At 40.9% G+C, this 27,375-nt stretch overlaps 1 protein-coding gene across 2 annotated transcripts; it reads left to right on the top strand.

Annotated features, from left to right (window-relative positions):
• Nucleotides 1–1,222: 1,222 nt before the first annotated feature.
• Nucleotides 1,223–26,915, top strand: golgb1 (golgin B1). Of its 2 annotated transcripts, XM_053509138.1 has the most exons (21): nt 1,223–1,249; nt 1,491–1,671; nt 3,216–3,309; nt 5,024–5,194; nt 5,575–5,697; nt 7,667–7,828; nt 8,885–9,007; nt 9,119–9,232; nt 9,313–10,036; nt 11,344–11,426; nt 11,708–11,774; nt 13,623–18,828; nt 18,942–19,365; nt 19,451–19,684; nt 19,756–20,577; nt 21,886–22,070; nt 22,651–22,810; nt 23,440–23,525; nt 23,640–23,711; nt 24,509–24,599; nt 24,682–26,915. In XM_053509138.1, exons 3-21 carry the CDS (start codon nt 3,223–3,225, stop codon nt 24,817–24,819), a joined length of 9,072 nt encoding a protein of 3,023 aa, XP_053365113.1. In that variant the 5' UTR covers nt 1,223–1,249; nt 1,491–1,671; nt 3,216–3,222; the 3' UTR covers nt 24,820–26,915. The 2 variants fall into 2 exon arrangements, with proteins under 2 accessions (XP_053365113.1, XP_053365114.1); XM_053509139.1 differs by lacking the exon at nt 1,223–1,249 and having other exon boundaries at nt 1,644–1,671; nt 3,213–3,309.
• The last annotated feature ends 460 nt before the right edge of the window (nt 26,916–27,375 follow it).

Below are 27,375 nucleotides of genomic sequence, written 5' to 3'. Positions count from 1 at the left end.
GCCTGTGGTTGTGATGTCAGTTAAATGACTTCCTCCTGTGAGAAGTTTGTCACTCTGTGTTTCACTTTTACAACTGGACTCCGTAAACATCACAGGCTGCATAGGTCGCAATTCACGGAAGTAGCTTGTAAAAACTAAAGAAGCAGTCACTTCACTGTCTGATTTTAGCTTGTTGATGTTTTTATAGACATTCACTTGCTGTTGCGATTGTCATTAATTTCTCATTTAATTAGTAAAAGTGTGCTTGCGAGTGCCCTCATCACTTAGTGTAAAGCCTGTGGTTGTAATTGATGGATGCTCCTTTCCTGCTTCATTTCGGTTTGAGACTTGTAGATGCTTTCTTGATTGACACTCCCTTGTCACTTCATTTCAAGGGAGTGGTTGTAATTTGTAGATGACGCTTAATGCTTTACTCGGCACTTCGTTTTAAACCTGAGTTTAGAATTTGTACACACTCGCTTACTGCTCCTTTCAGGGCCATGTGTGGACACTTGTAGACCCACTGCTCTGGTTTAGGTCCAGATAAGTTATTTGAATACGCTCCATCACTGCTCCGTTTCAGGTCTAAGTGTGTAATTGGTAGACGCTCCCCAGCTGCCCAGTTTCAGGTCCAGGTGTGTAATTTGTAGACACTCCCTAACTGCTTCACTTCAGGCCAGGGTGTGTAATTTGTTTGCGGTCCCTTACTGATCAGGTTGGGTCCAGGTGTTTAATTTGTACACGCTCCCTCACTGATCAGGTTAGGTCCAGATGTGTAATTTGTACACGCTCCCTCACTGCTCAGTTTTAGGTCCAGGTGTGTAATTTATAGACGCTCCCCCACTGCTCAGTTTCAGGTCCAGGTGTGTAATTTGTAGATGCTCCCTCACTGCTTCGCTTCAGGTTAGGGCTTTTAATTTGTAGACGCTCCCGCACTGATCAGTTTTAGGTCTGGGTGTGTAATTTGTAGACACTCCCTCACCACTCCGCTTCAAGTCTGGGTGTGTAATTTGTAGACGCTCCCTCACTGATCAGTTTCTGGTCTGGGTGTGTAATTTGTACAACTCCCTTACTGATCAGTTTCAGGTCTGGGTGTGTAATTTGTAGACGCTCCCTCACCGCTCCGCTTCAGGTCTGGATGTGTAATTTGTAGACACTCCCTCACTGCTCCACTTCGAGTCTGGCTGTGTAATGTGTAGACGCTCCCTCACTGATCAGTTTCAGGTCTGGGTGTGTAATTTGTAGACACTCCCTCACCGCTCCGCTTCAGGTCTGGGTGTGTAATTTGTAGACGCTCCCTCACTGATCAGGTTCAGTTCTGGGTGTTTAATTTGTACACACTCCCTTACTGCTCAGTCTCACTCCGCTTTCAGGTCTGGGTGTGTAATTTGTAGACGCTCCCTCACTGATCAGTTTCAGGTCTGGGTGTGTAATTTGTACACACTCCCTTACTGATCAGTTTCAGGTCTGGGTGTTCAGTTTGTAGACGCTCCCTCACCGCTCCGCTTCAGGTCTGGGTGTGTAATTTGTAGACACTCCCTTGCCCCTGCGCAGGCCAATCGCAGTAGTGTGAGTGTTTCGTTTCCGGGATGTTTGGTGATGTGGCTCTGCTCAGAAATCCTAAACACGACGTTTATTAAAGAGTCCCAGTACAGCCCGCAGTGTTACTCGCTTCAGGAGGATCCAGAGCAGGTCAGTTCCGTAACTCTTAGAGAAATAAATGTCCTTTAGTGTTTCGCGTGGTTTACAGTAGTGTATCCGAGATATCTAACGATGATAATAATAATAATAATAATAATAATAATAATAACACTAATGCGCGAGTGTTTTTCCCACCCTACACTAACCTGGTGCTCAGGAGCGGCTGAGTGTTCCGTGTGCTCGGTGTGATCAGCAGCTCGGTGTCCGGGTCTACGTCCAGGAGCCGCGCGGTCCCGCAGCGTTACTTCATTAATCTTTACTGCTGGATGTGTAGAGGGAAAAAGAAGGGGAAAAAAGAGCACGCGGCGCATGCGCACTCGCGTCTCTAACGCTGCCGTTTGGTCGCGGGGTCTTTAACGTTCAACGCCACATTACGCAGCGCGCGAGCTTCCGGATTGAGCTCATGAATATTAATCATGGTGACAGCACGAACAGGCCTGTGATTGGCTGACGCGTGTTAGGTTACTATAGTAGAGTCTACTTCCGGTTTAAAAGGTCCCCCGCGAGTGAGATGTGCACGGTACAGGTGAACAGGTTACACACTGAAGCTCACGTATGTGCTGCCCAGAAGTATTGACACCCCCCTTCCCTCAGGCCACTACTCCATCTGCTGCTAATACCACAGTCTGGGTTCTTCTGTCTAAATACCGTGTTAAACACTTCACACCGTGTCTTTATATCTGTTTTTATACATATAACTACTTGTGAAAACAGTTAAAAGGTTAAATCTAATAATAATCTGATCTGTTAATGTAATCAGTGATATTATTATTATTATTATTATTATTATTTGAGGTTGAAGCCCACGTCCATGTCTGTGTGTCTCTCTGTACAGCAGAACTCTCTGTCTAACTTATTAATACAAAGAAATCCCATTCTGTAAGGTTGAGTATCTTACGCCTTGTTTACACTAAGTTGTCCTTCTTTGGTGCTCAGACAAATACACTCCCTGTTCGGTAATCGGAGAGTGAATCACAGATGAGAAATGGAAAAAGGAGATAAAAGGATAAAGATGAAGTTTTGTCTTAAAACCACTCCAGCGTGTTAAAATTCACTTATACCACTTCAGCGCTGTTATTTCAGCCAAAGTGAAAATATGAACTAATCCCAGTCAAAATATTCACTTTATCTTTTCTAATTAATATCTATTGGTGCAGGTGTTTGTTTACATTGAGACAGTAGCACATTAGTAGATTATTTTACAGTAGATTATTAAATCCCACACATAACTGTTCATAACATCACTTTTACTCCACATTTAGATTCACTGATGGTGCAGATTAAACTTCACGCAGAGATCTAAGGACTGCAGGAGATTCATTATATTCTGTCCAGACAGTTCTGTATGATGCTGTGAAAAAGGTCTGGCTGAACAGACACACAGGCAGTGTCTGATCCTGCAACGTATGAAACATAAAGATATCATTGAAGCAGCGAGTGCTGATTAATGTACAGACAAAACCTTTTTTTTTTTTTTTTACACGGAAGAGGATTAATTGGATTTATTCTATTGTTATTTGTTTTTCCGCCAGCAGGGCGGCCATGTTCAGCCGGCTGACCCAGGGCGTGACCTCCGTCCTGCAGGAGTTATCTGGGGAGGAGCGGCGCGACGATGATGCTGATCCTCAGGTGAGTCTCAGCACCTGCGCAGCGCTCAGGAACACACACACACACACGTGCACACACACGTGCACACAGTTTCCTGAAATCATATTTATTTATACAAATGTAGAAATATTTTTTAGCACCAGACAAGGCTGTGTTTTGACGTCTCCTCATTCCTTTATAATCTGTGGATAAAGATGGACAAGGTCGTGCAGGAATAAACACTGCTCAAAACAGCATGACTCAGAGAGCCTTTACAAATTAGAGAAAGGGTGAAAGTGTTTGGTGGATTTGGTTGTTTTGGTTGAAAAGATGGTGTTTAATGGTGAGTGATAGTAAATGTTAGTGTTGGCCATCCTGAATAAACAAATCACTGAGCTGAAGGGTTTTTTAAAGGTTTAAATTTCAGTGTTTGATGGTATCTGTTGGTGTTCGATAGTGAGTGCTCATGGTGGATGGAAAACTCTGGTGTTTAATGGTGAGTGCTGGTGTTTGATGGCTAGTGTTGGTGTTTGATGGCTAGTGCTGGTGTTTGGAAAATATTGGTGTTTAATGGGAACTGTTGGTGTCTGACAAGCTTTAAATGTTAGTGTTTAAGGGTATCTGTTGGTTTCGGGTGCTTTCTATTGATCTTTAATGGTAAATGTTAGTGTTTGATGGAGAATGTCAGTGTTTATATTTTAGATTAAAATTTTGGTGTGTGGTGGAGAAACGGGGATTGAATGATGTTTGATGGAGAATGTTGGTGTTCAATGGTAAATGTTGGTGTCTGCCAGGGTTTGAATGTTGGTTTTTGAAATATGTTAGTGTTTAATGAGAAATGTTGGTGTTTTATAGGCTTTAAATGTGGGGTAGATGGAGAATGTCAGTGTTTAATGTTATCTGTCAGTTTTTGGATGCAACATTAAACATGCATCAGCCACTTTTTAAATTTCAGTGTTTGATGGTATCTGTTGGTGTTTGATGGTGAATGCTGGTGTTTGATGGTGAATGCTGGTGTTTGATGGTGAATGCTGGTGTTTGATGGTGAATGCTGGTGTTTGATGGTGAATGCTGGTGTTAGGTGAAAAATGTTGTTGTTTGGTAGCGAGTCCTGGTATTTGGTAGCGAGTGCTGGCGTTTGGTGGCGAGTGCTGGCGTTTGATGGGGAATGTTACAGATTTCTGTCATGTAGTCCAAACTGTCATGTCAACTTGTCCATTACGTCACTCGTAACCCACACGGGAGTTCCTCACATGGTGTGGACGTCCATGGTTGAAAAACGTGCTGGAAGATAATGGGTGAAATAGAGATGGAAATGGTGAACAGTTGTCCCTGGACAGAGGTGAAATGACTGACAGCACTTTTGAGAGATTTGACATCTCCATTTTTAAGTGTCTTGCTGTTATCTGTCTGTTCTTATAAATCAGTAGCATTTGACGTCACACAACACACACGCTACAGTTTACCAACGCCTACAGCGCCGTTACCACAGCAACCAATGCAGATAGAACGACAGGTTTGTGCTGCCAGTCTGAACAGAGTCAAATCCGGTCAGGTCACTGTCATATAACAGTGTGGACAGTCAGTCCCAAGGATCAGATTTATAATGATGTTATGTATAAAACATACAGTATTTGTTTTGTTGATGCTGTTCGAATACTTTCCAATCACACAGAAACATGAAAACATGAGTGTTTAGAGTAAATACTGTAACCTAGCGTATGTGTCACCATGTCTGTGTTTCCTTTTCGTACAGGACGGCTTGGTGCCGAGGATGCTCTCCAGCCCAGATGCCTCCTTGGATGTCTCAGGGGCCTCAGAGGAGATGCTGGAGCGCCTGGCTCAGACAGAACAGCTGGTGGTTCAGCTTAAAGAGCTGATCAGGGAGAAGGACGGTCAGCTGGCCTGCGCAGAGAAACTTCTCAAGGTGGGACATAACAGCGCGCATCAGAACCGTAGAACGTTCTGAGGAGTCACACCATTCCTCATCTTGGGAGGAGGGTCACTTTATCACCTATTAATTGTGGCTTTAAAACAAATTTGCATGATGTCAGATTTATGATGTCACTCGCAGTGTTTAATATCTGTTTTGTTTGTGCCACCAGTGTTCGTGGAGAAATGTCCGAGCACACTTGTACACACTTTGCTGGGTTCTGTATTTAGCTGTGTTTAAGTAACTTAAAAACATAAAAACCTATTATATATTAAATAAAAACATGCACTTCTCACGAGTAGCTAAAGAGAGGCCTTTGTTTGTTTGTTTTTTTCACTTGTATAACTGTGTGTGTGTGTGTGTGTGTTTTATAGGAGGAGAAGGAGCAGGGTGAAGCAAAGTTCACCAAACTGAAAATGCAGGCGAAAGCCAAGATGGCCGCCCTGAATAAACAGATCACCGAGCTGAAAGGACAGGAGGCGCTCAACAGCAGTCAGGTGTGTGAACACCACACGCACAAGGGAACACTTCTAACTAACACTTTACTAACACTGTGTCTTCACCGCAAACCACGCTTTATTCTGTTTCTTATTGACCCGAGCACGGTCACTAAATTAAACACTGCTCTCTGAACACTTCCTTGTCATTTATTCTTGGTGTATTTCAGCATTGGTGTTTAATGGAAACTGTTGGTGTAAATGTTAGTGTTTGATGGTATCTGTTGGTTTTAGGTGCTTTCTGTTAATGTATAAAGGTAAATGCTGGTGTTTAATGAAGAATGTCAGTGTTTTGATTTTAAATTATAATTTTAGTGTGTGATAGTGTGGAATGATGGTGTTGAATGATAACTGCTGGTGTCTGATAGAGTTTGAATTTTGGTGTTTGCTTGAGTTGGTTTAAAGGATTAAGCTTGATGGAGAATGTTGCTGGTGTTTGATATTGGTGCCTAAAAGGGTTTTAATGTTGGTTTGATGGAGAATGTCAGTGTTTTGATTTTAGATTTTAATTATAGTGTGCGGTGGAGAAAGGTGGTGTTGGATGGTAACTGCTGGTTTCTGACAGAGTTTGAATGTTTGTTTTTGGAAAATATTGGTGTTTAATGGGAAATAGTTGGTGTTTGACAGGCTTATGATAACTGATGTTGTTTCATGATAAATCTTGGTGCTTCACAGTATTTAGATGTCTGTGTTGGATGAAAATGTTGGGGAATGTCGGTGTTTGATGGTATCTGTTGGTGTTTGCTGTGGCTTTTATGTTGGTTTTTGGAAAATATTGGTGTTTAATGGGAACTCTTGGTGTCTGACAGGCTTTGAATGTTTGTGTTTAATTGTATCTTTAGGTGTTTGGATGCTTTCTGTTAATCTTTAATGGTAAATGTTGGTGTTATATGGAAAATGTCAGTGTTTTTTAGATCTTAATTTTAGTGTGTGGTGGAGTATGGTGGTGTTGGATGGTAACTGCTGGTGTCTGACAGGGTTTAAATGTTGGTGTTTGGTGAAGAATGTTGTTGTTTTATAGTAAATATTGGTGTCTGACAGAGTTTGAATGTTGGTTTTTGGAATATGTTAGTGTTTAATGGGAAATGTTGGTGTGTTTTAGGCTTTAAATTAACATTTACATTTGGGCATTTGGCAGACGCTCTTATCCAGAGAGCGACTTACATTTTTATCTCATTACACATCTGGGCAGTTGAGGGTTAAGGGCCTTGCTCAAGGGCCCAACAGTGGCAACTTGGTGGTTGTGGGGTTTGAACCTGGGATCTTCCGAACCGTAGTCCAATGCCTTAACCACTGCTACCCCTGTAGGGCAGGTAGTGAATGTCAGTGTTTAATGGTATTTGTCAGTTTTGGATGCTTTTTATTAATGTTTAATGGTGATTGTTGGTGTTTAATTGTTTAAATGCTGGTCTTTGATGGAGAATCTCAGTGTTTGACAAGATTTATATTTTATAATGGTGGTGTTGGATGGTAACTGCTGGTGTCTGACTAGGTTTAAATGTTGGTCTTGACAAAGTGTGTACTTAAACACTGACATTAAGCACCAATGTTCAATAATAAAGGCTTAAGGAATCTATGTGTTTAAAGAACCAACTATGAGTGTCAGTGTTTGATGGTGAATGTTGGTGTTTAATATTGAACCAGTGGCTTATGCGTGTTTAATGTTGCCCTTTAAAGAAGAAATAGCTTTTTGATAATTTTTTTGTGGGGTGTTTATTCCACGCTCTGCTTTAACAGTGTTTGGTGGTTCTGTCTTTGCTCACACAAACCCTGACTAATTTCCAGTAAGATTCTTTCAGCATCACCAACCTCAACACTTAAGCCATGTCTTAGTGTTTGTTTTTGAACAGTTTGTTCCAGTTCTCTGCGTTTAGATGAGCTGGAATAAGTTTATTACTCATGTTCTCCAGCACAAACATTATGCCATGATTTGGAAGTATAATTTCCGTGTGTATGTGTGTGTGTTTAGAGTTCAGAGACCTCCTTCACGCTGCCTTCTGGCTTGGAGGATGAACTCCACAAGTTAAGAGAGAAGTTAAGTCAGGAGGAATCGTCAAATCAAAGCCTGCATGAGCAGCTGAGGGTCGCAGAACAGAGGATTAAAGAGAAGGAGGACGAGCACGCAGAACAGGTACGTTATTTAATTATGAATTTTTATAAAACATTTATTAAATCGGGTTCTGAAGCCAAAACTACATAAAAAATAAGTGCAGATTTGTTTGTTTTTATGTGGAACTTTCAGGCTGTTTGCTGAGCCAGATTTATCGTCGCAGTTTAACCAAAAAAAGCAGAAAAAAAAAATTAGATAATTAAAAAAAAAAAAAAATCAATGAAGGGTGTTTCTTCAAAGTAGGACTTTTGATTGTTCAGAATAACAGAACTTCCTTTATCTCTCTATAATCTCCTGCTACACTAATGCACGTATCCCAGTGTTTGACAAGTTCTTGGACACCTTCAAGGTAGAAAGTTTTCTCGGACTGCCTGCCACGTTTAAAACACCGGCATCCCAGGAACTCCTTAAATGCCCCTTACTTTATTGGAATATAAGGCCTGATTTGATCACTGAAGTTGTTCTGTTGTTTTACAGAACAATGCCCCTCCTCATCCTGCCCACTGCACCACTTACACATTACAGGAACTCGAGTGGGGCAGTGACGGTTCACACTGGGTTACTTGTGACAAATAATTAAATCTGGGAGTTCCTGGGAGGCCGGTGTTTCAGATGGTAAGCAGGCAGTCTGATCATTTATTACTTTCTGGGGTACTGAGGAAACTTTCTGCCTTGACGGTATCCGAGCACCGCTGAGAAATCCCGCTTTGACATTGATCGCCCCTTGTAACGACCACATGATTTTTATTCACCACAGAATGGGAATTGATTCAGAGTCGAATCGCTGTCTTTTAGTAGAATCTTTCCCAGACACCAGACACTCTGGAACCTGAGCGTGAATGCCGTGTCCTCACCTCGACTAATAAACCGCACTGATCTGGAGAGCACGCCAGAGTTCTGTTTAAACGCGCTGAATGCTGCAGGCGAGAACGCAGGCATTTAGTTTGATTCGTGTTGAAACATTTTTCACTCATACTTTTTTATTTTGTCAACATTTTTCCTCACCATACATGGTCTTTTTTAAAGCTTTCTCTGCCTTACTGTGAACATATTTTTGCTCTGCCCTCTTTAACCCAGGTGAGAGTTCTGCAGGCTGTAGTAAAGGACAAAGACGTGCGGTTTCAGGAGCAAATCCAAAAGCATGAGGAGGAGTTGCTTCAGCTCAACACACAGGCCTCGAACGATGCTGAGCTCCAGCAGGTGTTTTTTTTTTATTTACTTTTTATTTTTTAAACAAAAACCAAAAAGTGGGGTTGGTTGGACATATCTGTAGGAAACGCATGTAAATGTCCATCTTTGTTTGTTCTGAAGGCCCTGCGTGATTCTCAGAGGAAAATCGAGGAGCTGGAGGAGTCTTTGCGCTCTCGATCAGAAGTCCTGGAGATGTTACAGCAGGAGCTCAACAGTGCAGATCAACAAAAACAGGTACAAATGATAAAAATGTTTGCTTGGTCATAAAAGCCAGGTTCTTCCCAACGTTTCTTATCCTCTTGTTTCTTGTCTAGATTCTGACTGCGCAGTTCAGACAAATGGAGCAGGAGCTCGCTGAAGCCCACAAACTCAGAGAACAGGAGAGGCACCAAACAGCCCTGCAGGCTGAGGAACAAATCCAAGCCCTGAGAAACAATCTGGAAGCTTTAGAGAAGGAGAAAGAGCAGACCGTTATGGCTCTTGAGGCAAAGCTCTCCCAGAGGACGTCTGAGCTGGACCAAGTGAAAGCAAGCCTGGATGAAAGTGTCAGTAAAGAGAAGGAGATGGATGCTGGTGTTGAGGCGGAGCTAACAACGCTGCGTGCCAACCTGGAGGCTTCAGAGAGGCAGAGAGAGGAAGTGAGCAAGAAGCTGGAGGTCGAGGTTGAACGTCGTGTGGCCGAGCTGCACCTGTTACAGGAGAAGCTCGATGCGGTGGAAAGGGAACGAGAGGAAGCGTCCCGGAGCGAGAGAGAGGAGCTGACACGGCTGCAGACGGAGCTCGTGTCCCTCACAGAAAGGCTGGACACTGAGAAAGACGTACAGGAAGCAGGTGTACAAGCCAAGCAGGCGCTGGAGAAGCTCTGGAAGGGGCTTCACTCTCTGGGCAGTGAAGACGCTGAGGTGGAGATGGTGGTGCCAGAAGATCCTGCACAGGTCCTGACCGTTCTGGAGGAAAGACTGAACCACCTGAGAGTGGAACATCAGGACAGAGAAGCACGGATGTCTCAAATCATCGTCACCATAGAAACACTGCAAGGTAAAGAATAAAGTTGGGGAAGAAGATCGATTCAGTTAAAGTTCAAATTCGACTTCTTATAAAGTATTTTTTTGCGCTAAAATTGAAAGCATTAGAAGACAAGTCGGGTTGAGTTTTAAGACTCTGGAGACGTTTTAGAGAATAAAACATCACCAATTCTTTAATGAACCTACAGGTGGCGCTCTAAACTCTCGACACTCTGGAATCCCGTGTGGTAGGAGTGATTATGATAGTAATGGTATTTATTTGATAAGTTTGTTTAGAAATAATATTGATGGTGGATGACAGAGATACGCGCTGCTCAGTAACAATGTAGCGTTGTGTTTAATTTAATTTGAAGTTAAAAGTTAAACTCTTGTAATTGAAGTTAGTTTGTAGTGTTTAAATGCTGTGCTTGGTGCTTAAGTAAGTAAACTAATGTTATAAAGAACGCGCTACATTTAATTACTCGTTCACTTCAGATATGAAGGCGTTGAATAAAGCCAAGGTATAAACTTTCACGTGATGCCTCAACTATTTCAAAGGTTTATGGCCTTAAAATTGTAACAACATCAGAAACTATTTTTTATTATTGAATCTGATATTTATAAAATCGTGATACTTATAGAATCGCAGTATTAATCGAATCGTCTCCTGCAATAGGTGTGGTGACAACATCGTATCGGGAGGTAACGACTGATTCCCGTCCCTGGTGAAGAAACTCAGTGGACTGATGAATTAAATGTAGTATGAGTAAGAGTGAAGAACACTGATTACTTTAGACACCGATATAACAAAGATGTAGCTCGCTCTAGACCTGCCAGTCTCTGAGTAGGGATCATCATAAGCCAATCATCATATGAATCTGGAATGATTGACAGAGTAGCTGACCCCCACTCGAGGCCCCGCCTCTTTATGGTTTTTTTATTTACACAAACGATTTAGTCAAAAAAAAAAAAGTTTTTTTTTTTTTTTTTTGATGAATTGTCTATGTTTGATTGATTTAGAAAAGTGTAGTTTAGGGTTTAAAAAAACAGTGTTTGAATCTTAAGAGTAATAAAGAGAAAAAAAGTCTAGAATGTTTTGATGAACAGGGGGAAAAAAGCACTAATTAGGAGTGAAAATCTTTACTGGTTTCAATGAGGGACATTGGGTGTGAAATATTTGTAAAACATGTTGTATTTATTATTATTATTATTATTTCCTGTTTCTGTTTGGAGTCAGTAGGTTTATAGCTCCTTTAAACATTAAAAGCATGTTATCTTGAGCTTATCGTATGTTTAGTGAAATAAAATCTAATCAACATTTAAAAATTGTCATGTTTTTAGGACAGTTAGATAGAAGCACGGCGGAGGGCGAGGAGGCAGGGCTCAGGATCCAGCAGCTCGAGCGGCAGCTTGCAGAGCGTCAGGTGAGAGGATATCAGACGGGGTAGTGTGGTGAGGTCATGATGTACTGAGAGGACAGACAGTCTGTCAGGTCAGACAGATGATAATCCACTCATTATCTCTCTCTGTGTGTGTGTGTGTGTGTGTGTGTGTGTGTGTGTGTGTGTGTGTGTTACCTCTGCTGGCCTTCACCTACACGCTCTTCAGTGTTTATGATCTGGTATTAAACACTAGTACGTCTGTGTCTGTCTGGTAATGACCGTGTTCACGTTGCGAGTGTATAAAGTCGTCGTGTGTTTTTCAGGTCACTGACGAGCCACTGGGAGATCAGCTGACTGACGGTTCTGTGAGGGATTTGGACCAAGCAGAAGGTGAGCGTGTTTGTCTTGGAAGGTAACCAGGTAGACACTGACCTCAGGTAGTCACTGACCTCTTGTACAGGGCAGAGTTTATTTTTGAGGTTTACTGACTTAACATTGTAAAGTAAAGTATTTCAAATCTTCTTTAGATATTTTGACGTGTCTAACGTTCTCAGTCAGAGATAAACTTCTGGTGCTTGATTAACCCTATTAAATAATTAATTCACAGTGAGGTTCATAAATATTGAAACAATATGGGTGAGTGTGTGTGTGTGAAAGGAGATGGCTATATTTCCTAAATGGTTAACGCCACACTTTTGTCAAATAAAGCTGAAAGTTTTTGTTCATTTTCTAAGTGTTAAATTTCCGATTCAATGTGTCAAGTGGGGGCCAAATGCCAAATAAAAGACAAAAAAAAAAAAAAAAAAAAAATATATATATATATATATATATATATATATATATATATGTTCCAATATTTATGAACCTTGTATTTACTTGTGAAGTAAATTGCTGCAAATAGATATTCTAAATCATGTAGCTAGCAAGTCTCTGAAGTTTAAAAAACATGCATCAGGCACTTAAGACTCAATTTGATTGCAGCAACAAAAAGCTTAAATAAAGCGACATTTGTATTGTTAAATAGTTTTTCATTTTCAGTTTGACGTCCTCAGATTTATTAAGTTTATCAAAATGTGTAAGTTTAACACTGCTTATCAGTTCTCAGCCACATACACAGATACACAGTTTTCAGATTCTTTTATCTGGTACTACATTACATTACAGACTTACAAACAACTCGTACTAATGAACCGACTTCTGTAAACCCCATTATATTTAAAATGAAGGTCAAATACATTGGTTCATCATAAAGCACACACTATTTCGTAATGCACATAAATGAAGGGCAACGCCACCTGGTGTCACTTTTAATCAGGTAACGTTGCCCTTAACACTGTGTCCTGTGTGTAACTTTGTATCCATCTTTACCACTGTCTTCAAAGGTTTAAGATGTTTTAATGTGTTTGTGAATGTTACTCAGGTTTAGATAAAAAGGTACAGTATGTAGTATATACTATGACAAACATTTAAATAACTGACAGAAAATACAAACTAGGGCTGTGTGATTTGGTAGAGGAAAATCATATTTAGAATGTGATTTAAATTGCAATTAACTATTTAACTATTAACTGTAACATTATGTATTCACATGTATGTACAGTATCTAGACTAACGGCTAATAATAGCAAAAAGTTTGCATAAAAAATAAACGTATACTTTAACGTATACTATACGTAAACTCTATAAAAATTCCAGACTATTACCTATAAATAAATGTAAATTACAACCTTTTGCAATTAAATAATTGTACTAGTCCAAATTGCGATTTTGATTTTCATGCAATTAATTGGGCGGCACTAATACAAACCATATGTAATGCTAATGAAGCAAAATAATCACAGACATTCTCCAATTTACAAACTAGATTCATTACTAAGATGTGTTTTTTTTAATCTGAATTTATTTTGACACGCCTTCTAATTCAATGTTTTTTAAGTTATTTATTTTCTACATTCTCGAACAATATTGGATTTTTTTAAAACTATGAACTAACATGGAATTAGGTAATTAAGTAACGACAACAACAACAACAACAGGTCAGCTGTTTTGGAACACCATTGCCCCATTGCAGCATTGACTGGTTGTGTACCTACAAATTTAGTTCAAAGACACAACTTAGTGACAGATCTTAGTAAAATTCCACTTCAGGGCTGTCTTTGAAATAACTAATAAATAAATAAAATAATAAAGTTTTATTATACTGAGACAAGATTTTAATGTGATTTTTCCACACTGAAGGTACAGATGGACAACATTCTGAGAAGGTCTTGATGTTGGAGCAGCAGCTGGTTGAGCAAGAAAAGGAACTTGCTGCCCTCAGGGAACGTCTGGCGTTAAATGAGCTGCAAAACCTGACAATTTCACACCAAGACAATTCTGACTTTCAAAATACTGAAAACATTCCTAGCATATCTGACAGTTCTGCAGCACTACCCGATCTTGAAAATGTTTCAGAAGAAGACACAACACTGATTGCAGTGGATACAGAAACATCTACTATGTCTACATCTATCGTGTCATCATCTGCTGACAATGAAAGCAGTCCTGAGGTGACTGGAATGCAGCTTGAGTCACCTGTAGAGTTAAAGGGAGCTTCCTCTGATGAGATGGTAACTAGCACGGACTCAGAAGTTGCTCATAGCAGCTGGACACTCCTGGAAGCTATTAATCAAGATGCCAGTCAAGAGTGGCCTCAGCAAATTCAGGACTTGAATGCTCTACATGTTTCCACCTCCTCCTGGGAAACAAGTGAAGAGCAGGTCACATCTACATGCTCAATGGTAAAGGTAGAATCATCATCCATGGTTATCCATGAGACCGTAGAGATTCAAATTGGCCAGCAGGAAGCAAACATGCTGAATGCTGATTCCAGTCCTAGTCATGTTTTTGCACAGATGCTGGCAGAGGAAGTCCAGAAAAAACACAGCGAACTACTGCATGAACTTCAACAACTGAAAGATTTAGCTGCTGAAGCCCAGGACAGAGTGCACCTGCTGGAAGAGGAACTAAAGTCACTGACAGATGTTAAAGATGAAGCAGAAGCAAGGGCCTTGAGATATGAAAGAGACTTGATGGAGGCCCAAGCTAAGATTCATAAAGAAGCAGAGCAGAAGACATTGGAGAAAGTCCATGAGGAACAACTGGAGATTTTACAAAAGGAGGCTGACTCCAAGGATGAGAAGATCCAATCACTGCAAGCAGATCTTGATGAGATCCAGCAGAAACTCCTCGAGAAAGAAGGTCATGCCCAGATGCTGGGTGTGCAGTTGGAGGACAGAGAACTTGTCTGTTCTGATCTGGAAGAGAAAGTCATCAACATGGAGACAAGGGTTCAACAGTTTTCCGAGGAGGCTGAGAGAGCTAACACTGCTCTCCTTGGCAAGACCAATGAGCTTGATGATTTGCAGCAGTCTCTTTCCCTGAAGAAACAGGAGATGATCGAACTCAGTGAAAGCATGACTGCTAAACTGCTTCAAGCAGGCGAGGAAAAGTTTGCAATATCTAGTGAGGTCAAAATGCTAAAAGAGCAGATGTTGGAGCTTGAGAAAACGTGGCATGACCAGGAGAAAGTGAAAGCAGATAAAACAGATTTTGAGAGTGAGAACTTGGTTGCATTGCGGAAGGAGAACGAGAACCTGATTGCTCAAATAGCTACTATGAAAGCAGATGGGGAGCAGGTGAAGAGAAAGTTGCAGGCAGCTTTGGTTCAACGCAAAGAGTTGATGAAAAAAATTGCTGGGTTTGAAAAGGGAGCAGAAGAAAGCAAAGAAAAAGTAAATCCAGAGGCTGAGGTCAAGCCTGAGGAATGGGAAAGAGAACAGGAATTACAGAAGCTTGAAGCACAATTACAAGAGACCAGACAAGTCTTGATTTCCAAAGAAGAGGCTTTAAAAGATCTTGAACAGAAAGCGCTGAGCCAGGATGAAGCACTGGCTGAGGCGCAGGTAGAAATCCTACGTCTAGTTGAGGAGGCTAAAGCGTTAAGTGAAAATGGACAAACGATAAGCCAAGTTCAAGAAGATAACACTAGACTCCAATTACAGGTCACCAGCATGGAATCTGATCTTGATGCGTTGCAGAAAAAGCTCCAGGAAGCCATGGATTCTCGTAAAGACACCCTGCGCAAGGCAAAAGAAAAAGATAGGCATCATCGTGAGCAGCTGAGACAGCAAAAAGAAGAATACAGTGGTCTTCTGGAACGTTTTGAAGCTACCGATGAAGAGAATGCCGATCTTATAAAACGTGTAAAAGAGCTAGAAAGTCTTGTGGAATCAAGGGAACCCGGAGATACAAAAAAGCTTGTGAATGTAGAGAAACTGTCAGAGAGTACACCTGTGAATGTGGAGAAACCTGTATCAGGGGATTGGGTTCAAGAGGATTGGGTAGACTTTACGACATCTGATACAGGAATCAATCAACAAGGATCAGCTTCTGATCAAACTCCACGGGTCACCTCAAAAAATCATGAGAGTGTGATCAGTTCTCTCCAAGACTTGATAAAATCTGAGCAAGCTGCTCGTGTGGATCTAGAAATACAGCTGCAAGAAAGAGTGGCATCTCTGTCACTCAAGGAGGCAGAGTTGTTTGAACTTAGCAAAGAACTGGAGACATTGAGGGCAAAGGAGAAACAGATAGATGCTCTTTCAGAAGAACTAGATGCATTGAGAAATAAGTGTGAGCAAGCAGAAGCCCATGCTGAAATGTTAAAGGCAGAAGTGGAGGAGGCTGCCGCTGCAGTCAAGACAAGCATCTCAGATGCAGAATCTCCTGTTGTAGCTCTTCAAGCAGAGGTGGACGAGTTTAAGCAGTTCCTCAAAAGCAAAAACGAGGAGATCATCGACCTGAGCCAGCAGCTGAGTGAGCAGAGCTTTCTTCTACAGAAAATGCAGGAGACTGTATTGGAAAAAGATCAGCTAATTGCTTCTTTACAAGAGGGATTGAAAAGTGAGCAAGAAAGAAGTCAAAAACTGGAATCAGAAATCCCCCAGAAGCAGGATGAAGAGAGAGACCAAAATGTCAAATTGCAGCAGCTTCAGCGTAAACTTCAGGCTGCTCTGGTATCACGAAAGGAACTTCTTAAAGAAAACCAAATTTTAAAGGAAGAGCTGACTAATGCAGAGAAGCTGAGATCAGAGTTGCTAGAAAAGGTTACAAATTACGAGGCAAATCTCAGTAATCTTAGCACAGAAAAAAGCAAACTAATTGAAGAGGTGGATAGGACCTTGCTGGAGAACCAGAGTCTTGGTGCCACCTGTGAAAGCCTTAAGCTAGCAATGGATGGTCTGCTTAATGAAAAAGAAACATACAAACGGCAAATTGACAGTGCCAGAGAAGAAGCAGAGCAAGCATCTAGGCGATGGGAAGAAAAACTCCAAGGCATGAAAGAGGAGTATGAGACCTTACTGAAGTCGTATGAGAATGTAAGTGATGAAGCAGAACGGGTTAGAAAAGTGCTGGAGGCTGCAAGACAGGAGAGGCAAGAATCAGCATCTAAAGCACGTGCCCATGAGGTAGCCAGACAAGAGGCAGAAAAGGTAGCGGCAGACGCTCAGAAGGAAGTAGATACTGTGAAGGAGAAAATGCGCAAATTTGCTAAGACAAAACATCAGAAAATAATGGATCTCGAAGAGGAGAATGAGAAGCTTAGAGAACAGTTAGAGAAGAAAGGAACCAAAGAATGGGACAGTAATTTGCAGCAAGAGCTAGAGAAAGTTCAGAATGCGTTTGATTCTTTAAAAGCTAGTTTTGATTCATTAGAAGCTGAACGAAGTTCTTTAGAGCAAGAAACTGAAAAACTGAAACAACAACTGGCTCAAGAATTGGATAAAAAGAACAATGAAAGGATGAATGTTGGTTTCTCTGAGGAAGTTAAGGAACACATAGTTGCTCAGCAGTTGAGCCCTGTTTTAATTGAAAACCAAAAAGATCTAGTTCTTGGTAGCTTTTCAAAAGAGTCTAATCTGTTGGAGCAAGAAGTGCAAAGCCAACCCACAGCAATGGTTGAGAAGCTGAAAGAGAAGGAGGAAGCTCTCAAGGCAGCAGAGGTCAAGGTAAAAAAACTCCAAGCTGCGCTTGAAGATGAAAAAAGAACCAGAGATGAACAAAAAGTGTTGCTTAATGCAGAATTATCTTCTCTAAGGCAACAAATTCAGGAATCTGTAGATAGAGAAGAAAAAATTAAAGAAGAGTGTCCCAAAAGAGATACCCAGCTTCAGGTGAAAGCTTCAAGTTTTGAAGAAACTATGGGAACCAAAGATGAGCAGGAATCCCTGTTTAATGCAGAGCTATCATCTCTTAAGAATCAACTTCACGAGTTTGCAGAAAGAGAGCAGAATCTGAAGGAAGAGTGTTTTAAGAAGGAAAATCAGCTTAAAGAACTTCGCAGAAGTCTAGAGGTTGAGAAGGATGACCTTGAAGAACGACTAATGAACCAGTTAGCCCAGGTCAATGGCAGTATAGCAGGTTACCAACAGGAGGCAGCTGACAGTCGAGATCGCCTTGCAGACTTGCAGAGAGAACTGGAGAATGTGCAAAGGGAGAGGGACGAGTTAGAGATCCAGTTGACAGGGGAAAAAGATCGAACTGCCAGGCTTGAAGAAGATAAAAGACAGGCTCAGAGAGAAAGAGCCGAAGCGGAAGCGGAAGCAGGAAAACAGAAAGAGCTTGAGCAGAAGCTTAAATCTGCACAAAGGGTAAGGGAAGGTAGCCAGAGCCGAGCACGTCAACTTGAGGAACTGCTGAGGGAGAAACAGCTTGAGGTCCGGCAGATGCAAAAAGACTGCATCCAGTACCAAGAAAGAATCAGTGTTGTTGATCGGGAAGCTAAGGCTCTCCTCTTGAGTAAAAATGAGGTGTCTAATGAGCTTGAATCAGCTCATCAGGAGATGGCAAAGATCAAAGAAGAAAGAAGTAGACTTGAATCAGAGCTATTGATGTACAAAGGGAAGTTGGACGTGGCTCAGTCTGAGGTCAAAGAGGCACGTGCTGAGAAAGCAGCCTCTGAAGAATTACTATGCCGGCGAGAGGCCGAACTGAAGTCTGAAGCTGAACGAACCCTTGATGAGGTGAGGTATCGCTTGGGAGCAGAGCTTAAACAAATGGAACAAAGGTTGGAGCAGGCCTACAGAGACCGAGAAAGAGAAGAAGAAGCAACTCTTGTGGCTAAGAATATTGCAGATGCGGCACAAAAATATGCACAGGAAACACAAGCACGTTTGGATGGGTCGCTAGCACGGCTGGCTGCCTTCTCGCGCTCCATGTCCTCGCTGCAGGATGACCGTGACCGCGTTCTTGATGAAGCTAAGCAGTGGGAAAACCGTTTCCACAGTGCCCTCCAGGGAAAAGAGTCTGAACTGAGGGAAGCCGAGAGCAGAGCTAAGGACCTATCTGAGCAACTTCAGAAGGAGACTACTCAAAAAGAGCAGCTGCAGAGCTCTCTAGAAAGGTTTGTTTTATTCATATTTTAATTTTCTGTCATAATCACCAAAGTTCTATGAATATCCTTTTAAAATGAATAACTGTCATTGTGATTTTCTCATAACTGTGCCTATCTTGCAGGTTGCAAAAAGAAGAGGAGCGCTGGCAACTGGAGTTGTCCGAGGCAGAGAAAAAGCACAAGGAATCTCTAAATGCTTTAGAAAAAGAAAGAGAAGACTTGCAGCAGAAACTGACTGAGACAGAACTCTGTCTTGCCCAGACACAATCTCAGCTTACCTCGCTGGAAGCGGAAGCAGAAGGTCTACGTCATCGAGCTAAGGCTCTAGAAGAAGCAGTTGACAAGCTTCAAAGCGACATCAATCAATCCAGGGCTGATATTAAGGAACGGGAAACAGAAGAAAGAAGGTTGTGCTTAAATCTGGAGCAACTAGAGACCGATCTGCGTTCCTCTAAAACCCTTACAGACACTCTTCAAGCAGAATTAGCTGTGAAGCAGAAGAGGGAAGTGGAGCTACTTGGAGAGAAGGAACACGCAGTCACTCAGGTATTCATTTTCGGTCCTATTCTAGGATACCTGAGAACATTGTTCTTTTATACTGTTTTATGATTTTGTTTTGTTTTGCCCCTAGGCTGTGGAGGAGGCCAGGAAGGAAGCAGACAGCAGGGCAGAAAAGGCAGAGAAACAGCTGGAGGAAAGAAGAGCAATTATGAGAGATCTTGAGGAGAGGCTTTGTAAAACCGAGGAGGATGCCAGCCAAAGCAAAGCTCGACTGGACAACTTCACAAAGGCTATGGGATCCCTGCAGGATGATCGGGACAGGGTACTAAGCCAATACAAGCAATTAGAGGAGCGACACCTCCAGGTAAGGTCTTATTGTAGTAGCGTCATCAGTTCAGAGCTTGTATGTAGTCCAACACATTCTTGTCTTTTCAGTTAATGATGGAGAAGGATGGTCTTATTCAAGAAGCCGCTACTGAGAACAACAGCTTGAAGGAGGAGCTTCGTGCCCTTCTGGCCCAACGTGATGACCTCAATGCTGAGAATGCCAAACTGGACGCTCAACTCCATGGTTACCGAGACGAGTTAAATCAGGTTCTCTCTATGAAGGATTCCCAGCATAAGAAGCTGCTTTCAGTAGAGCTTGAACGTATCAGTGCCTTAGAAAAAGAGAGAGAAGAGTTACAGGCCAAGATGGAGGTTCTGGAAAAAGAAGCTTTGGTTAAAAGAGGCCCTGCAGTGGAGCATGAGATTTTGCGCCAGTCTGGACAGGTTGAAGCGACACACCATGATGCTCCTGGTGCAGAGGTGGAGAAGCTAAAAGAGCAGCTTCAGGCAGCCAGGAAGGAAATCAGCACCCTAAGGGAAACACTAGCATCTGAAAGGGAGGAGTATGCAGCACACAGTAAGGAGTTGAAAGAGCTGCGCTGGGAGGGCGGGATACTTCGGACCGAGACCGAGACAGCTGAGGAGAGGGTGGCTGAACTGGCCAAAGACCTGCTGGAGATGGAGCAGAGGTTCCTGGCAGAGAAGGAGGCAGCAGCCCAACTCCGAGCCCAGAATCAGGCCTTCGGTCAAGCCATGGGTTCATTGCAGGATACACATGACGAGGCCATCAGTGAATTGAAGGAACTGCGGCTTCGCATGGAAGAGCGTCACCAGTCGGGACACTCATCAGCGCCACCCAGCGGCCCAACTGGTGAAGTGTGGAGTTTGAAGAACGCCCTTTCCGCACTCCAGAATGATCGGGAAAGAATGGTACCTAACTTTGATAAAACCATTACTTAAATAGTGGTGCCTGAGACGCATCACTTCGTATTATCTTGCAGGCTTATTATTATTATGATTTTTTTTTAAAAACTCTTCTTCCAACTTTGGCACGTAACTAGTCCCTTACCGTTTGTCATAGACCCATGAAAGAGGTGTTATGACGTTTCTAAGGGGTGGGGGGAGTCAATTTACCACCCAGATATCCCATAGACTTAACATTGAGACCAAGTTTTATGAATTCTAGCGCAGAGCAAAAATTTTGTGGAGGCTTGCAAGTTGTGTCAGGACATGCCCCGCAAGATGTACCCCTGGGGCACAAGAGGTGCCCAAATTTGCCCAGTTGGCACGTAATTGTGAAGGTACTCGCCATTGAAATGGAAAGTGCTCAAAGTTGCATTCCCTGCCATGGTAACTTCCATAGGAACATTGAAACTGAACCTAACTCTGGATGCCATTGTCATAAAGACATAAGGACGGGCTTATTTTACTCAGGCAATTAGACAGTCTCTCAGGATGATTGTAAAGCTGTCAAGCCACGACCTAGCAACTAGTTTAGAGTACCTTAACACCTGATCCCATAGATTGTCATTATAAAGGCCCAGACGCCCAAATTTTTCAACAGTAAGCACCACTCACATTTTCTTCAAAAAAATTACCTCACTAGTTAGAAATGGCGCTCTAAAAATGCACAATTTGTGGACGAAATAAATCCTGTCCCATTGGGAAGGGAATTCTGCCATACCCTTATTTTCACCAAACTTGAAAGCATCTCGCATGTGGCCGTTTTGATGTAGGTAGTTTTATCCTTTTGTTCCCATGATCAGGGTTATTTAAAAGTTTCAAGAAAACAGATAGACCAAACTGGCAATTAATTGAACACTAGTTTTCCAGATTGTTTCCTGTTGTTACTTCTGATTGTTAATAGATTATGTGACATATAGGATATTTGTCTTTAGCCTAGTAATGTAAGATGCTGCCCAACAAGCAAGAGTAAAAAATACTTGAGTATCATTTTGGACAGTTTGTTTGGTTGCTGGATTTACCAACGATATTTGCAAGAGAAATGCTTTCTTTACGTTTAACATAAATTAAATTAAATTTTAAATTGGATCAATTTAAATTATTCTATTTTGCTCAATATTACTACTTTTACTTTGTTTTTGTTTTCCCGGACCCTACAAAAATAAACCAGCATGCGGAATGTAACATACTGTAGTTTTGGTCAACTTAAAATTTTTGCTGATTTAATGAGTTATAAATGCTGCTTCAACCATCTGATCTCCCTTCGTGATTCAGCTCGAACAGGTGCAGATGCAGCGCAACGAGCTGGAAAGACTCGGGTCCGGAGAGCTTGCAAAACTCACCAAGATCCTGGAGGACGAAAGGAATAAGACGGGAGAGATGAAGAAAAGGATGACACTGCTGCTCCAGGAGAGGGATACACAGCTGGAGAGAGACAGGCAGGAACTGGAAATGATCAAGTAAGAGGACTAATGTTCCATGCATGGGCGTTTAGAAATAATAAGCTATGTAAAGCACGTCGTTGCAGAAAATATACTGCTAAACTACACACACTGGCTGATGTGTGAGTTTTACTAGTCTGAGTAATTTGTATACACAGAAGATTTGCGTCAGGAAACCAAATTAACATTAAGTCATCAGACAAATATCCTGCCTGCTGCACAAAAGTAAACCTACAGGAGAACCTCAGCTTGCAAATTTAATCAGTTTCAGATGCGTGTTCTTAAGGAGAAATTCTGTATTGCGAAATCAAATTTTTGTTCGGTCACTCAAGGCAAGTGTCTTGCGAAACTTCAGTTCTTAATTTTGAAAAATTATTTCATATGCCGAGGTTCCACCGTAAGGTGGCCTTTACAGTGGTCCAAACGTAATAATTTTTTGAGTTAATATGTAATAATTCATACAACATATCCGGTTATCATTTATAAATATTTATTATATCTCATTACAAAGTGCTGAAACTGTCTGAAGTGTCCTTTTAATTGATTTGAAAGCTTGCAGTGTTAGATGATGCTCATCTTGCTTTGTCGCCCCCTGCAGGCTGGAGCGTAGCGACTTGCAGGCTCAAGCAGAGACTCTGAGGAAGCAAACGCTAACGACGCTTTCCGAACGTGACCAGCAGATACGCCAACTCGGTGCCATGCTGGAGGAGGCGCGATCATCCGAGCCCAAACTCCTGCAGGCTCACACACACAGACAGGTGAACGGGGGAACGCTTCTTTATTAGCCTGACTAAATCAAATAGTTTGCTTAAATAGACTTTTCAGCACCTGCATATGATTAGTTTATAAATGGGCTTCTTACTTTAATTTAGCTTTTTACAGCAGTAGTTTGTTCTGCACCTGCAATTCTGTCTGTGTTAGGTAAGATATAGTTATGTAAATCAGCTCCTTTCACAAGGATGTTATAGATACAGTGGAACCTTGGATTACAAGCATAATTCATTCTGAGAGTGGGCTGATATTTCAAAACACTCGTAAATCCAAGCAAAATGTTCCCTTAGAAAATAACGGAAACCCAAATTATTTGTTCTATAGCCCCAAAAAATAAATACATAAAAATAATTGGCACAAAATTTAAAGTAAAAATAAAACAAATTAACCTGCACTTTACCTTTAAAAAAGCGTAATAATAAATCCCGACAGATAAGTGTCAGAACAGGATATTCATATTAATCATGTGTGCTGTATAGATTTTATTTTGAAATTTTTTATTTATGCTACTATTGCAATATCTGACAACAAAAGTGTATTTGTATCTGTATATTTGTTGGTTTTACACAAATCGTCCTGCATGTAACATCAAATCTGCGTATTCTAAAATTTCTAGGCAAGAATTGCAGAAGACAGCGCCCCCGGAGGCCCCCTTGGGCATAGCGAGGACTATAAGGCAGAATGTGTTCTTCTCCAGAAGAGGTACCAGTGTGTACTAACTAGTACATGAGTACTAGTACACGTTACAAGACTTTTTATCACCTCACAGTATGATAACACATTGTCTTTGATCGTGTGTGTGCGTGTGTTGATCAGGTTGGATGAGGAGATGGAGATGAGGCTCAGCGTACAGGAGCAGCTCTCTACAGCACAGGACCATCTCAAAAGGTTTGACCTCAATCACAGAATTACATCACTTCCTGTCTGCTGCCAGTCTGATTTTGATGGGACACAAAACTGTTTGTACTTTTTTATTTTATTTGATCCCTAATTTTAAATGTATAAAAAATTACTAGACATAACTGTGAAGAAGAAAGACACATAGATATAATTGAGTAAGATAGAAGGAAACAATAACAAAAGAAAGAAACATAAAATAATAAAACAAAATTATTCGCAATATAGAAAAAAATATAAATATAATAAAATAAAATAAATAAGTAAAATATAAATTGGTTTTATTAAATTGATTAAATTTATTATAAAGGACAGAAAGTGTAAATTTTGTCTAAATAAAGAAACAGAAAATAATAGAAAGAATATTTGAAACATTAATTATGCATAAAAAAAGAATAATAAAAGCAGGAAATGCAAAAAAAAAAAAAAAACCCACCACCATAAATTAAATAATTTAATAAACATGAGAAAACACGAATCAATTAATGGAACAATTACAGTAACCTTTCTATGTGGGTGTGTGCAGTAAATAAAAAAGGAAGAGAAAAAAATTAAAAAGGATAACTACATAAATACATAGATGATATATAAGGAAAGGAAATAAAAAGGAAAGCTAAAGAAATAAAAAACAAATGTAAGGAAACAAATTACAAAAATAAAAGCGTATGTGCAAGTTGTGGCCTCATACCTCATGCTCAGGCTTTATTTTATTATTATTATTATTTTTTGTACAATTTTTCCACACAAGAAAGGTTCAAGTGTGTGTGTCTGTGTGTGTGTGTGCCCAGATATAGGCAGGAGGAGTGGCACTCTGGGCCACGGGATGTTCACTCGGAGACGGCAGTGCTCATCGATCCAGCAGAGGGCACTGTTACTCGGGTATGTACAGTAATGCACCCCACAGTGATGTGAACGGGAACAGTTCCGTCTCGGCTCTGACGCTGGTGTTCTTGTGTTTCAGAGCCGGAGCGGAGGTCCAGGACTGATCCGGATGTTCCGCGGAGCGTTCTGCTCCCGCCAGAGAACGCCGCTGCTGGTGTCCCTGTACCTGCTGACCATCCACGCCGTGCTGCTGCTCTGTCTGGGAGGATTCCTCTGAGGGACAAGTCTCGCACGTCCTCTCGTCAGAGAAACCAGATAACAAAAGGAAGGAGTCTGTCTCTGAGAGAGATCGACAGTTACAGGACGTGTACTGACTTACAAACTTTCTTTTTATTTCTTTCTTTTTCTTTACTTTTTTGTTTTATAAATGAAGGAATTTCTTAACTAATTTGCCAAAGTCTTCCTCGTAGAGTTTTATCGATGTGGTCAAAACTCAACTGACTGCCAAAATCAACACGGTGTCTAACCCTAGGGGCCATTAATGAAAGGTCATGGTGTAGAGTTAGCATAGGCATTCGACTACATTCCAACTGGCTACACGCTGTTTTAATTAAATCTACATTCAGGAGAGCAGTAATGTTACAGATATATAATACAGTGCAATGAGGAGGGAGGGAATGTCCAGGGTGTGAGGTCACACTTCTGCAGTACTGTCCTGATTACTATAAACACTTTATAAATACTTTAAAATATTAAATATTGTAGCATTTTACACACATTTTTTCTGTATGAGAAACAGGACGTTTGGTATGTGCGAGTTAGGGATCTTCAGATCTTCTAAAGGCCTAGCAGGTGAAATGATTCAAATTGTAATAAAAATGTAGACAGTAATTACAAGAGGACCACTTAGAGGTTCGAACTCGGACACGTTCGTCTCCATGGGGTCAAGAAATGTGTCATTTTCTATTTACGTCTCTGATCTGTTTGACTTTGCATCTGCTCTGATGAGAAGCTCTAAGGGAATTGCTATACATGTAAAAAAAAAAAAAATTAAAGCAGCGGTCAGTCATTTTTAAATCGAGCGCTTCATCTGATATTCACCAAGCTCTGTTACAAATAATTGTCTCCAGAGGGGCAAATCCACATGATGGGGACCACCAGCTTCCAACTGTCTCTACAGTAATAATTAAAATAAAATTAAAGCTGCAGTCAGTCATTTTAAAATCGGATGCTTCTCATGATATTCAGAGCTTTATTAAAAAGTGGAGCAAATCCACATGATGGGGGACCACCAGCTTTCAGCCAATCATGACACAGCGAGTCCTCACATGTGACAATATTATCATTACAATATAAAATAAAATTAAAGCAGCAGTCAGTCATTTTGAAGTCGTAGACTTCTCATGTTGTCCCCGCAAGGTGCATGCTTAAAGAACCAACCAGATTCTCTACCAGTCAGTCATATTGTTTGTCAATTTAGAAAGCTCCGCCCACCTGCCGAAGCCTTCATTCTTTCTAGACTGTGTGTGTAAAAATCGCAGCAAAATCGGGCACCGTCTAAAACCAGTCAAAAAATGTGTTACTTCTTAGACTTCAAAACACATCCCCGCCTCTCTTCAGTGTGTCTGCGAAGGCCACACCCACAACATGGTAGACAAAAGGTAGAAAGTTTTGTTTTGTTCGGTTCTTCCGGGAGAGGGGCGGGGCTTACTAATTTAAAAAGCTCCATGACTGACAGATGGGTTTAAATGTCACTGTGTCCTGATTGGTCAGATGTTATGAGCAGGCGTTTTATTAAAGCTTTCTCAGTATGAGGACGAGCGTTCAGCTTAAACATTAGTGACCGCTAACTACTGTTTTGTCAGTGTGTGCGTCGCCATAGAAACGACTGATGGTGGAGCTCTGGTTCGAACCTCTGATATCTTTATCTTGTAATTAGCGTGATGCTAAAATCAGAACATTAATACCTTGAAATATTTTAGTTTTTAAATGTAGACGATTTTTCTTTCCTTTCCTTGGTTGGCTGTTGCCGTGGCAACACCGATAAATAACTGCAGCTCACCATGAATAGTGCACATCCCACAATCAGGGTTTTAATCTGGGCTTTACGCGATTAATTCAGATCAAGTGCAAATGTGAATAACACTAATTACAGGGTTCTCATGTGCGTCACTTCACCTTTTAAAGACTTTTCTCGTGTCAGGATTGGACCTGGTCCTAATGTTAACTCTTTGTTCACCAGGTGATTTTAAGCACAGCTCCGAGCGGGCTTTCTGTTTTACCTGTATAATGACCTGTAAATGATCCGTTTCCTCCTCTCTGTATCTCTGTAGGGGTTATTTTTTGCAAATAAAGCTTATTTATACTAAGGGACCGGAGACTGATTCTTTACATACAGCAACATTGTCTTTGTGTTATTGTGAGCACAACTACTATGAAATATCTTTATGTAACACTTACCAATGAAGGAAAGAATCATTTAAAGATATGGAAGCTTAATACAAAACTTCCATTTAAATAAAATGTAAAAAAAAATTCAATCTTAAGTTTTTTTTAATTATTTCATAAAAATCATGAGAATTCTCGCATTCATTTATTTATTTATTTATTCTCTCATTTTGAGTGATGTCAATTTATAAGGCCACGATTATACTGAAAGTAAATTATTAATTTAACTAAAATTCATTTATTAATACAAAAACATTTAAAAAAAATCATTGAATTAATTATTAAAATAAGAATGAAATTATTAGAATAAATTAAAATGTCATTGAAAAGTTGATTTATTTCAGTAATTCAATAAAAATGAAAGGATACTTATATTTCCAGGCAG

This window comes from Clarias gariepinus, chromosome 12, assembly GCF_024256425.1.
Source record: "Clarias gariepinus isolate MV-2021 ecotype Netherlands chromosome 12, CGAR_prim_01v2, whole genome shotgun sequence".
Lineage (NCBI taxonomy): Eukaryota > Metazoa > Chordata > Actinopteri > Siluriformes > Clariidae > Clarias > Clarias gariepinus.
This window is presented reverse-complemented; position numbering and strand designations above follow the sequence as displayed.